The 13,950-nt window shown below is 37.5% G+C and overlaps 1 protein-coding gene across 5 annotated transcripts in view; it reads left to right on the top strand.

The window, feature by feature from the left end:
• Window positions 1-13,950, top strand: part of CHUK (component of inhibitor of nuclear factor kappa B kinase complex) — a 42,242-nt gene that overhangs the window by 16,496 nt on the left and 11,796 nt on the right. For all 5 annotated transcript variants that reach the window (XR_009733776.1, XM_061403097.1, XM_061403096.1 and 2 more), the window contains exons 11-16: window positions 678-780; window positions 3,324-3,447; window positions 3,852-4,003; window positions 5,626-5,687; window positions 6,935-7,044; window positions 7,937-7,986. Coding sequence is in view for 4 of the 5 variants with exons in the window: in XM_061403097.1 (XP_061259081.1) it covers window positions 678-780; window positions 3,324-3,447; window positions 3,852-4,003; window positions 5,626-5,687; window positions 6,935-7,044; window positions 7,937-7,986 (601 nt within the window). In the remaining variant the exon portion in view is untranslated. The remainder of the gene's footprint in view (window positions 1-677; window positions 781-3,323; window positions 3,448-3,851; window positions 4,004-5,625; window positions 5,688-6,934; window positions 7,045-7,936; window positions 7,987-13,950) is intronic.

The following is a 13,950-nucleotide window of genomic DNA, read 5'->3' as shown; positions in this document are numbered from 1 at the left end:
CAGCAGTCTCATAGGTCCTGTCAGAGGATGGATGGATGGTAATAAATGATTCTGGTCATGACTCATTTCATATTTTCCTTTTTTAACTTTGTTGAGGCATATTTTATATATCATACAATTTAACCATTTCAAATGTACAATTCAGTTTGTTTTTTTTTTTTTTAGCAAACCACCCTAATTGCACAGCCATCATCATAAATCAGTTTTAAAACATTTCCATGTCTTTAAGTTCTTTAACTACTAGTATCCATTCGGCCCAGCCCAGAAAATCACTAATTTACTTACTACCTTATATAGATTTGCCTTTTCTGAACATTTCATGCAAGTGGAATCATATAATCTCTTGTGTCTCATTTCTTTCACTTACTGTTATGTTTTTGAGATTTCATTCATTACTTCATTCCTTTTGATTACTGAAGAAGTATTCCCATTGTATGTTGTTGTAACTTTTTGCTTTTGTCCTTTTGGGTCTGGTGACTGTTTTCACTTTAGTCCATACTGCTGTTACTTATATTTCTCAAATAAAAATTTAGACCTTAAGTCTGTGAGATGTATGCTAATGAACTTAACTTCTCTGTTGGCATTTCAAAGTAGGAAATTTGGTGGTTAGGTACTTAGAGAACCTAGAATTTTCAAGAATCTTTTCTTCTTAATTGTTGGTTTGTTTTTTTTTTCAGAGGGGCTGTGATAGCTATATGGTTTATTTGTTTGATAAAAGTAAGACTGTATATGAAGGACCATTTGCTTCCAGAAGTTTATCTGACTGTGTAAATTATATTGGTAAGTATAGTTCATTTACTGACTAAGCTTTAAACCTGAAGTAATATAATTTTGACACGACATGATTAGTAGAAATGGTTCTTTGGTGTTTCTGTTCTGTGTCATACTTCAGGATTCTATATGTGCTAAAAGATGGGTTTGTATGGTTTGGAAGGTAAAGAGGTAGATTTTAAATCACTACCAGACCCCTCATTTGGCAGAAGATGACTTTCCTATGAATATGACTCTCACATGAAAAACTGAATCTTCACTATTAATTAAGCCACTTTTTAGTTTCTTCTTCACTACTTAAGCATGTTCAAATACTTCATTTTATCCTATGAATACTACTTAATGTTCAAATGATTTCATTTTTGCTCAGAGAATTAATGTTTTCTACTAAAGAAGTTAAGTGGTTAATTTTTATCTACCCTAAACTAAAAACAAGCATATTATAAAATCAAGGACAAAATTGGTCACAAGGGCTGAAATTATGTAATCTTTCCTTTTCATTAGTTTAAAAAAAAAAAAGTTCTAGATTTATAGAAAAATTGAGCAGATAGGACAGAGTTCTTATGTTATTCCCCTACACATATAGTTTCCCCTGTTGTTAACATCTTACGTTATTATGGTATTTTGTTACAACTAATGAACCAATAGATTGTTATTAACCAAAGTTCATACTTTATTCAGATTTCTTTTAATTTTTATCTGGTGTCCTTTTTCTGTTCCAGAATCCCATCCAGAATACCACGTTACATTTGTCCTGTCTGCAGTTTTTCAGATTTTCCTTATTTTTGATGACCTTGAGATCAAATATGTTGTAGGATGCCCCTCTGTTGCAATTTGCCTGATTTTTTTTCTTATGACTAGGCTAGGATAATGGGTTTTTGAGAGAAAGATCAAAGAATTCAAGTACCATTTTGGAAACATTATATAAAGGGCACATAGTGTAAACATGATTAATGACTGTAGTGTTACCTTGCTCACATGGCTGAAGTAGTCAGCTTTCTTCAGTGCAAAGTTTAGTCTCACCCTCTCCTCCTTTCCATACTCTGTGGAAGGAAATCACTATGCAAGAATCCACACTTAAGGAGTAGAGTTATATGCCTCCTCCTTCAGGGTAGAATATCTATATAATTTATTGAAAATGCTTCTGCTTACATGAATTATCTCTTCTCTCCCATTTATTAATTTATTTAATCATTTATCATATAAATTTGAATTCATGGATATTTATTTTATATTATAGATTATAATCCAATACTAGTTTATTTTGTTATTCAAATTGTTGCAGCTTACCTTAGAAGCTCTTTCAGTTGATTTCCTATGCCTCTTCTACTTGACCCATCAGTGAGGGTGTTTTTGTTTTTGCTTTTGTTTTTTTAAGCATTTCCTTACTTTTTGGTACCATGTAGTATTCCAGGCCCATCTTTTAAATTTTCTACCATAGTCCTAGAATTGGCCATTTCTCCAAGGAGCCCTGGTTCCTTTAATTGAGAACAGCGTTAGAAATAAAAATTTGGATACTTGGTATGCTTCCTGCTATGGGGTATCATTTTTGGGCACTTTCAGACTTTTTTTTTTAAGTATATAATTTTGTTCTAGACTCACTTCCCCCAGACTATTTTTTTTAAGTGTGTGAGTTTTTATTTTGTTTTGTTTGTTTGGTCTGTCAGAGGAAGCCTCAGGATTAAGTGTGGGTATATAAAAATAGAAGAGAAGTTAGTTGAGGCTATTTATCATTATTAGGGGAGGCAAAGATTTTTCCAGATACACAGCTTTATTTGTTTGACATCTGTTTCAGATAATGTGTTTTCTCAATGTGAAACCTAGTATAGCACCCTTTCTCTGAAGATTTTCATTGGAAAAGAATAATGGAATATAATCACCACTTAAAGTATGAGATGAATCTCTCTTCAATCTTGGAGAATTTTATAATGTTAAAATGAAATTTCATTGAACTTAATACCTACCTGCCATGGTTTTAGAAAGAAACATCCCCTTTGCCAAAGAAAAGAGATTATCATAAATAGATAATTTCATAAGTCTTACATTGAGAAAGGCATATCTTTTTTAAAGGCATATTTACCCAGTGTGTTTTTCTGAAGCTGGGTTGGTAGTTCAAGAGATGAAGTTTGTTATTCAGAAGCAAAAAAGATTATAGCAGATTGTGGAGTACTTGGGACTTAGTTTAGAACTTCAAAGGAATAAAGAATTTGGATTATTGGAGAGGGAAAAAAAAAAGAGGATTCCAGATTGGAGAGAAACAAGGAAGAAAAAGACAGGTACAGGAATAATTGTAAGCTTTGTGATTATGTAGTAGTTATGTCTTCATTTTTATTTCCCCTTGTATCTGGAACAGGGCTCAAGTACGTGTGCAGGTGTTCAATAAAGTTACACTGACTGAATGGAACTATAACAAGTGGTTCTTTCTAGCATCTGGTTTCTAGCATCTATAGGAATGATATTTGTACGGACAGAAAATCACAAAGAATAATAAATGAACACTAGAATCTTAAAAAGTAATTCCCCTCTCCTTTCCCCCATCTTCTTACACATAGTACAGGACAGCAAAATACAGCTTCCAATTATCCAGCTGCGTAAAGTATGGGCGGAAGCAGTACACTATGTGTCTGGGCTGAAGGAAGACTACAGCAGGCTCTTTCAGGGGCAGAGAGCAGCCATGTAAGTGAATTCTCTTGTTTATAGGCACAGTATCATGTGCATTCATGCTCAAGAATTAAATTTTGCTACTTTTCACTAGTTAGTATCCCATGCAAAAATATATTACTGGGCCAATTTGCGACGTAATATTCTGATCAGGTGTGTAGAATTCTTATTAACAGTCTGAAACCATCCAGTTGCAATAGACTGACAGTAGTTCCTGAATGGTCCTAGTATAAGAAGATTGTTTTATCATAGAGTATCACAAGCAGAAATTCTTTAGAGATCAGATTTTAGAGATCAGCTATTTCTCATAGATTGCTAATAGAAACATACGCTTTGGGCTTATGGCAGTTTGAGTTTTTAAACTTTTGTCCAGTGTCTCTAAAATGCTTATATCTTGTTTTTTTCTTGCTGTGGTTTAGGTTAAGTCTTCTTAGATATAATACTAACTTGACAAAAATGAAAAACACTTTGATCTCAGCATCTCAGCAACTGAAAGCTAAATTGGAGTTTTTTCACAAAAGCATTCAGCTTGACTTGGAAAGATATAGTGAGCAGATGACTTACGGGATATGTAAGTGTTGGATAATGTATTTGAAACAAGTGTCTTGTCTCTTGAAGCCATCTGCTGTGTTAACTTCTTACCTGTTAGCCAGTTGTTTCACTTGCATTCGTATTAGAACAAAAGATAGGACATCTCATATCATTGTAAACTGTATTTGGTTTGAATATATATATATATATTTTTATAATCTTTAGTTGAACAGCTTTACTCTACCCACCCCTCACCCCCACAATTGGACTAAAATTGTTCACCTTTAGAAAAATGCAAAATGATTTAAGAATTTGATTGTCAAACCTCATTTATAAAGTAGATACAAAGTCTGTATTAGGGTGACTTCTTAGCCTGGGATGTCTTAAATTACTTATCCTTCTATAAATAATAATACACGCAATTCAGGTTTTTTTTTTTTAATTTCTAAACAACCTACTGCGGAGTCCCGCTGTTTTTTATTGCACATAGCCTCCAATTTTTTGGTATTTAATTCTAAGCTTATCTTCCTTCAGATGTACTAAGGAAATGTAAAAAGCAGAGTTAAAATTCAAATAATAAACCAAAAGAGTTGCCTTCAGCATTTCTGTTTGTATACTTGAGCAAGGTGTGTATGTTTCAGAAGTAAATGATCAATAGTATCCAGCTGGGTAAATAAGTTTTCTCACCAAAGCTGGTTCTGTGATTGATGTTTTATTTCTGTTTGTGTATTATAGGCATTCTGATGAATGGCAAAACATAGTTATTTCATCAGATTATCTTTGACTTATCTTGTTAAGTTGTATATCTTAGACTACTGTTTAAAAAGAGTGAGGTAGACCTATGTGTGCTGATATTAAAAGATCACTTGATCTTTAAGGCAGCAATGTTTTAAATTGGAGAAAAAAGCAAGGAAGGAAAAGTATATATAGATGATTCTATTTATGGGAGAAAAGGAGATGTGTCTGTAAGAAATGATTAGCATTGGGATTGCAAAAGGTGGAAAGTAGGGGGGAGGAGACTTCTTTTTTTTTTTTTTTGAGGAGACTTCTTATCTCCCTATATAGTGTTTGATTTTTTTTAAATATCATGTTCATGTATTACTTTAAAAAAAAATTTTTTTAAGAGAAAGTCATCTGTGTTAGTTTCCCAGGGTTGCCATAACAAATTGCTATGAACTGGGTGGCTTAAAACAATAGAAATTTATTACCTCATAGCTTCAGAGGCTTAAAGTCCAAAATCGATGTGTTGTCAGGGCCATGCTGTCTCTGGAACCTAAGGAGAAGAATCCTTCCTTAGATTCTTCTGGTACTTGCCGGCAATCTTTGGCATTCATTGGCTTGCAGCTGTGGCACTTTAGTCTCTGCCTCTGTTGTGAAATGGAGCTTTCCCGTTCATATGTCTGTTGCTGTGTTTCTTCTTCTTTTCTTAAAAGGACACTAGTCATACTAGGTTAAGACTCAACCTTAATTTAGCTATTTGCACCTGACACTATTTCCAAATAAGGTCAAATTCTGAAGTACAAGGTTAGGGCTTCACCATCTTTTGGGGGAATAATTCAACTCATAACTCTGTTTTTGATGTTGATATGGCAAGGAGATGGGGAGGTCAATATTGAACCTATGGCTATTTCTGAGATGACCAATTAAGACTTTTTTTTTTAGCCTCAGAAAAAATGTTAAAAGCATGGAAAGAAATGGAAGAAAAGGCTATCCACTATGCTGAGGTAAAATCACTGAGCTTATTCTGTGTGCTTATTAACCCCTGAGGTCTCCCTTAGAAATTCTTTGGTTTTGGTTTGTAGAGTATTTCTCATATCATTCCTGAATGTCAGACAGATACCTAGTATGTGTATATAGAGGGAAGTACCACAGTGGATAAAAACAAGAGCTTTGGGTAAATGAGACTAAAATGAAGCCTCACTGAGCCTCAGTTTCCATGTTATATTATGGGGACTGTACCTTTTTTAGTGGGGTTATACATATTTAAGTGGGAGTGAAATGGTAGTTATCACTGATATTTTTAAGACTGGTTTTGATAGGACGGCTGGACATCTTGGTTTACTCGGGACAGTTTCAGTCTACCTCTCTTGCCTCAATTATCAATTAGTTAAGTTAGTTAAGTGAAAAACGCTCAGTTGTGTCTGACTCTTTGTGACCCCTGGACTATACAGTCCATGGAATTCTCCAGGCCAGAATACTGGAGTGGGTAGCCTTTCCCTTCTCCAGGGGATCTTCCCAACCCAGGGATCGAACCCAGGTCTCCCACATTGCAGGAGGATTCTTTGCCAGGTGAACCACAAAGGAAGCTCAAGAATACTGGAGTGGGTAACCTATCCCTTCTCCAGGGGATTTTCCCACCCAGGAATTGAACCAGGGTCTCCTGCATTGCAGGCAGATTCTTTACCAACTGAGCTATCAGGGAAGCTCTTATTATCAATACTCTCAAAATTATGCTGGTTTGGATGATAAATTTTTTATGGTCACACTGTATGTGGCAGATTCCTTCTTTACCTGGTACATCTGTCTGTGGTCCCACTAAATTGTTGCTCTCCTTGATGCCAGCACTTCCTGAGGAATGAGTGTGGCAGTTGGTATCCTGGGTTGGGAAATCCAGTGTTTTTATCTTTCTGCATCTTTATTCAAGTTGGGAACAAGAGACACTGAAAATTGTAGAACTGAGATGCAGTGGTATTGATGGTCACTTTTACTTATTAGTGACACTTCTGTCTTTTTCCTTCTCAGGAGGAGAAAGAAAATGCTAGTAGTGTACTGTTGTCAGGAGAGAAGCCTGAAATAAGTTGGTTCTCATGTGAAAGTTACATGTCATAATCTGAGAGACAAAAAGGCTTAAACAAAATCAGTGTTTTACATTCAGTCGCTTTGCTCTGTTACTGTAAGAAGTCATTCTCTGAGTTCCTCGTGTTGTGTGGTGGTGAGCCTGTCACTTCTTTTGTGTTTCATCATATTTTAGGTGGGTGTCATTGGATACCTGGAGGATCAAATCATGTCCCTGCACACTGAAATCATGGAGCTACAGAAGAGCCCCTACGGACGACGTCAGGGAGACTTGATGGAATCTCTGTAAGGGTGAAGTCATGTTCTTAGTGTTGGTGTCTGTAATTTTTGGTAGCAGATTATTCTTTGATTGTATTTCTGGAAGATTATATGTGGTTCTTTTCTATAGTTTTTCTTTCCACAAATAAATTGGCATCATATTTAAAAAGGAAGTTTTTTCCTAATCACAGGAAATTTTGGCAATAACTCTTCAGGTTGACGTTTACTATTTATTTATTTTTAAAAATCTTTTTATTTTATATTGGGGTTATATTATAGTTGATTACCAATGTTGTGATAGTTTCAAGTATGTAGCGAAGGGACTCAGCCGTATATATATACACCTATTCTTTTTCAAATTCTTTTCCATGACCTTTGCTTTTTAAATCGAAGCATCTTTTCATGTGAGTGTTAGTAATTTTTCAAGTATTTTAAGTTGCAGACTATTTCCCTACTTACCACACTTCTGGTTTAAGGAAGGTATCATTTATTAAATTCGCTAAAAAAGGTTAACTTCCTAAGTGTTTGGATTAGAAACTTCAGATTTTTTTTCTTTAATCACAGGACATAATTTTTTTCCATTTAAGTGTTTCTGGTGCAGAGATACTATATAAATGATGGTAGATCAGAGCAGATACTTAGTATATTAAACTTTGCATCTTAAGATCTTACTTATTACCCAGTGAAACACCCTGTAGAATATTCATTGGCAATATCAGAGCAGATACTTAGTATATTAAACTTTGCATCTTAAGATCTTGCTTATTACCCAGTGAAACACCCTGTAAAATATTCATTGGCAATATATAATTACTTGAAAATGGGGTCATTACTCTATTCAAATAATATTGTTCAAGTTGGAAATTATTAAAGTCATTAAACTATCTTCACTTTTAGAAACATGTTTTCTTTTTCATAGGGAACAGCGCGCAATTGATCTATATAAGCAGTTAAAGCACAGACCTTCAGGTAAGACACTTTCACAGTATACAGAGACATTTTAGGAAACCATCACTAGCTTAACAAATCTGTGAAACTGGATTTTAAGCAAGCCGCAGAATAAATTCCAGTTTTGGTATTGCCACTGAGATGTTTAGGGGCTTCCCTAGTGGCTCAGTTGGTAAAGAATCTGCCTGCAATGCAGGAGACCTGTGTTCAGTCCCTGGGCAACAAAGTTCCCCTGGAGAAGGGAGTGACAAACCACTCCAGTATTCTTGCCTGGAGAATTCCATGGACAGAGGAGCCTGGCAGGCTACAGTCCATGGGGTGGCAGAGTAGGACATGATTGAGCAACTGACACTTCAACTTCACATTGAGATGTTTATGGTACAACAGCATTTAAGTCTGTGAGAATTTAAGAAATTAGGAAGGCAAAGTAATAAAGTTTGAAATAGAAAAAAATTTTTTTAATATATTTATTTTTAATTGAAGGATAATTGCTTTACAGTATTGCATTGGTTTCTGCCAAACATTAACATGAAACAGCCATAGGCTTACCCATGTGCCCTCCCACTTGAACATCCCTCCCACCTCCCTCCCCATCCAACCTCTCTAGGTTGTTACTGAGCTCTGGTTTGAGTTCCTGAGTCATACAGCAAATTCCCATTGGTTATCTATTTTACATATCAGATAAGATCAGCCGCTCAGTTGTGTCCGACTTTTTGCGACCCCATGAATCGCAGCACGCCAGGCCTCCCTGTCCATCACCAACTCCCGGAGTTCACTGAGACTCACGTCCATCGAGTCAGTGATGCTATCCAGCCATCTCATCCTCTGTCGTCCCCTTCTCCTCCTGCCCCCAATCCCTCCCAGCATCAGAGTCTTTTCCAATGAGTCAACTCTTCGCATGAGGTGGCCAAAGTACTGGAGTTTCAGCTTTAGCATCATTCCTTGCAAAGAAATCCCAGGGCTGATCTCCTTCAGAATGGACTGGTTGGATCTCCTTGCAGTCCAAGGGACTCTCAAGAGTCTTCTCCAACACCACAGTTCAAAAGTTTCCATGTTACTCTCTCCATACCTCCCACCCACTCCTTCTCCGCATCCCCCCGGCCAACCTAGCCATGTCCATAAGTCTGTTCATAATGTCTGTGTCTCCTTGCTGCTTTGCAAATAGGTTTTTCAGTACCATCTTTCTATATTCCATATATATGTGTTCAGTTCAGTCGCTCAGTCATGTCTGACTCTTTGCGACACCATGGACTACAGCATGCCAGGCCTCCCTGTCCATCACCAACTCCCGGAGTTTACTTAAACTCAGGTCCATTGAGTCGGTAATGCCATCCAACCGTCTCATCCTCTGTCGTCCCCTTCTCCTCCCGCCTTCAATCTTTTCCAGCATCAGGGTCTTTTCAAATGAGTCAGTTCTTCACATCAGGTGACCAAAGTATTAGAGTTTCAGCTTTAGCATCAGTCCTTCCAATGAATATTCAGAACTGATCTCCTTTAGGATGGACTGGTTGGATCTCCTTGCAGTCCAAAGGACTCTCAAGAGTCTTCTCCAACACCACTGTTCAAAAGAATCAATTCTTTGGTGCTCAGCCTTCTTCACAGTCCAACTCTCACATCTGTGCATGACTACTGGAAAAACCACAGCTTTGACTAGACGGACCTTTGTTGGCAAAGCGATGTCTCTGCTTTTTAATAAGGTGTCTAGGTTGGTCATAACTTTTCTTCCAGGGAGCAAGCATCTTTTAATATTGTGGCTACAGTCACCATCTGTGGTGATTTTGGAGCCCCCCAAAATAAAATCTGTCACTGTTTCCATTGTTGCCCCATCTATTTCCCATGAAATGGTGGAAGCAGATGCTATGATCTTAATTTCCTGAATGTTGAGTTTTAAGCCAATTTTTTCACTCTCCACTTTCACTTTCATCTAGAGGTTCTTTAGTTCTTCTTCGCTTTCTGCCGTAAGGGTGGTGTCATCTGCATATCTGAGGTTATTGGTATTTCTCCTGGCAGTCTTGATTCTAGCTTGTGCATCATCCAGCCCAGTATTTCTCATGATGTACTCTGCACATAAGTTAAATAAGTAGGGTGACAATATACATCCTTGATGTACTCCTTTCCCAATTTGGAAGCAGTCTGTTCTGTGTCCAGTTCTAACTGTTGCTTCTTGACCTGCATACAGATTTCTCAAGAGGCAGGTCAGGTGGTCTAGTATTCCCATCTCTTAAAGAATTTTCCACAGTTTGTTGTGATCCACACAGTCAGAGGCTTTAGCATAATCAGTAAAGCAGAAGTAGATATATATGTTAATGTATGATCATTGTTTTCTCTTTCTGACTTAATTCACTCTGTATAATGGGCTCTAGGTTCATCTACCTCATTGGGACTGACTCAGATGTGTTCCTTTTTATGGCTGAGTAATATTCCATTGTATATATGTACCACAGCTTCTTTATCCATTCATCTGTCAGTGGACGTTGGATTGCTTCTATGTCCTAGCTATTATAAATAGAGCTGCAATGAACATGGGTTACATGTGTATTTTTCAATTTTGATTTCCTCAGGGTACATGCCTAGTAGTGGAATTGCTGGGTCATATGGTGTTTTTATTCCTAGTTTTATAAGGAATCTCCGTACTGTTCTCCATAGTCGTGGTATCAATTTGCATTCCCACCAGCAGTGCAAGGGAGTTCCCTTTTCTCCACACCCTCTCCAGCATTTATTGTTTGTTGGTTTTTTGATGATGGCCATTCTGACAAGAGTGAGGTGATATCTCATTGAAGTTTTGATTTGCATTTCCCTAATAATGAGTGATATTTCAATTTAAGTCTGAATTTGGCAATAAGGAGTTCATGATCTGAGCCACAGTCAGCTCCTGGTCTTGTTTTTGCTGACTGTATAGAGCTTCTCCATCTTTGGCTGCAAAGAATATAATCAGTCTGATTTCGATGTTGACCATCTGGTGATGTCCATGTGTAGAGTCTTCTCTTGTGTTGTTGGAAGAGGGTGTTTGCTATGACCAGTGTGTTCTCTTGGCAAAACTCTATTAGCCTTTGCCCTGCTTCATTCCGTACTCCAAGGCCAAATTTGCCTGTTACTCCAGGTGTTTCTTGACTTCCTACTTTTGCATTCCAGTCCCCTACAATGAAAAGTCCCCTTATGGCAGAAAGTGAAGAAGAACGAAAAAGCCTCTTGATGAAAGTGAAAGAGGAGAGTGAAAAAGTTGGCTTAAAGCTCAACATTCAGAAAACTAAGATCATGGCATCTGGTCCCATCATTTCATGGCAAATAGATGGGGAAACAGTGTCAGACTTTATTTTTGGAGCTCCAAAATCACTGCAGATGGTGATTGAAGCCATGAAATTAAAAGACGCTTACTCCTTGGAAGGAAAGTTATGACCAACCTAGATAGCATATTTAAAAGCAGAGACATTCCTTTGCCAACAAAGGTCCGTCTAGTCAAGGCTATGGTTTTTCCAGTGGTCATGTATGGATGTGAGAGTTGGACTGTGAAGAAAGCTGAGTGCTGAAGAATTGATGCTTTTGAACTGCAGTGTTGGAGAAGACTCCAAGGAGATTCAACCAGTCCATTCTAAAGGAGGTCAGTCCTGGGTATTCTTTGGAAGGAATGATGCTAAAGCTGAAACTCCAGTACTTTGGCCACCTCACGCGAAGAGTTGACTCATTGGAAAAGACTCGGATGCTGGGAGGGATTGGGGGCAGGAGGAGAAGGGGACGACAGAGCATGAGATGGCTGGATGGCATCACCGACTCGATGGACGTGAGTCTCAGTGAACTCCGGAAATTAGTGATGGACAGGAAGGCCTGGTGTGCTGCGATCCATGTGGTCGCAAAGAGTCGGACACGACTGAGCGACTGAACTGAACTGAACTGAATAATGAGAGATGTTGAGCATCTTTTCATGTGTTTATTAGCCATCTGTATGTCTTCTTTGGAGAAATGCCTCTTTAGGTCTTTTGCCCATTTTTTGATTAGGTTGTTTGTTTTTCTAGTATTGATTTGTATGAGCTGCTTATATATTTTTGAAATTAGTCCTTTGTCAATTGTTTCATTTGCTATTTTTCCCATTCTGAGGGTTGTCTTTTCATCTTGTTTATAGTTTCACCTTGTTTATGTTTATAGTTTATGTTTTTTGCTGTGCAAAAGCTTTTAAGTTTAATTAGGTCCCACTTGTTTATTTTGAAATAGAGAAAATTTTAAAGGGAAGTAAAAGGAAGGAACGAAAGAGAAAAAAGGAACTCGGAATAAGGGAAAGAGGAAGCAAGAAAATGTGTGGAAAGATGTAAAAAAAGAGAAAGAAAGAAAGAAATGCGGCTTAAAATTAAAGAGATTGGAAATAATTTGAGGCTGTGGGTTCAGGTGTGGAATGGTCAGAGGGATGCCCATATGCTAAGCCAAAACAGTGTACTTTGAAAATGATGCCTTCCTCTGCACCTGGTCACTGGTTGCTTATTTCATTGACAAAACTGTTCATTTCTGTTGAACATCTGCTGAATACAGAGCATGTTCTGATGGTAAGTGCACTGGACTGAGAATTGCATGCATGTTCAGTCATGTCCAACTCTTTTTGACCCCACAGACTGTAGCCCACCATGCTCCTTTGCTTCATGGGGTTTTTCCAGAATGAATACTGGACAGGGTTGCCATTTCCTCCTCCAGGGGATCTTCCAACCCAGGGATTGAACCCATGTCTCCTAAGTCCCCTGCATTACTGGAGAATTCTTTACAGCTCAGCCACCAGGGAAGCACCTGGATTGAGAATTAGAAGGCTTTAATTCTAAATTGGGCACTTTATTGAGCAAATAACTTTTTTTCCTGGTATCTCATTTCCCTCTTCTGCAAAATGGGGTAGGAATCTAACTTTCCTAACTCAGTGACTATATATGGCATTATATTTGACAGGATGTTTGTGAAAGTGCCTGAAAACTATAGACTATTATGTATGTGCAAGATATTATCCTTCAGTTAAAAACTGATCTGTTTTGAAGGATTAGAGAAGAACTAAAAGGTGACGTCTGTGCCCTGATTTGTTAGATACTGAAATTGTAAACAAATAAAACCATAACTCTTACACCTTAAAATTACAAACACATGCAAATATTAAATAGTATGTAACAAATAATAAAATCTCCTCTACATTGGTTTTTATTGTAGTGGAATTCGTTCAGTTAATTTCTACAAACATGTATGAGATATATATACAATAGGCATCTAACCCTGTTTGGGAGTCTTGGTTGGTTAGAGGAGGTTTCCTGCAGGAGACAACATCTGAGATGAGCCTTAAAGGATAAATAGCAGTAGCTTAGTGAAAGAAGGTATATATGAAAGAGTATATATACTCTTATGTATGCAAGTATAATAGGGAAAGACACATCCATATAGCAGTTAGCATGTTTGAGGAAATGTATTGTGACTGGATTATAGAGTTTCAGAAGGAGAAATGTGACTGGATCGCAAAGGATCTGGCATGTCATAGAAACAGTTTTGGATTTCATCATGATGACAAAGAAAAACCCTAAAAAGGTATAATCAGGAGAATGGCATGTTCAGATTAGCATTTTAGAAATACTGCATTGGTAACATTGTGGATAATGGATTAAAGTGTGGCTGGGATAGAGGCATTCATCAATCATGAGGTTGTTGAGTAATTGTGGCACAGGATAAGGTAGGACATGAACTAAAGCAGAGAGCCTGAACTGTGGCAGTGGGGAGTGCCAGTGAAGAAGAGGAGGATAAAGGCAAGAGAGAGATTTAGGAAGTAGAACTGATAATATTGGGTAATGGACTGTATATGGATGGAAGGAGATGGGATAGAGAGTCATGGATGCCTGCCAAGTTTCTGGCTGGAGTAGTTAGGTGCTCTTAGCACCCAGTTCTAGTGGGTGAGGACCACTCACCATGATAGGAAGTATAGGAAAGATAACAGGCTTAATGGGAAAAGAACATGGGTTCATTTTTGTACATGTT

Source organism: Bos javanicus, chromosome 26 (assembly GCF_032452875.1).
Source record: "Bos javanicus breed banteng chromosome 26, ARS-OSU_banteng_1.0, whole genome shotgun sequence".
Lineage (NCBI taxonomy): Eukaryota > Metazoa > Chordata > Mammalia > Artiodactyla > Bovidae > Bos > Bos javanicus.
Note: the sequence above shows the minus strand (reverse complement) of the source record. Positions and strands in the feature narration are given on the sequence as shown.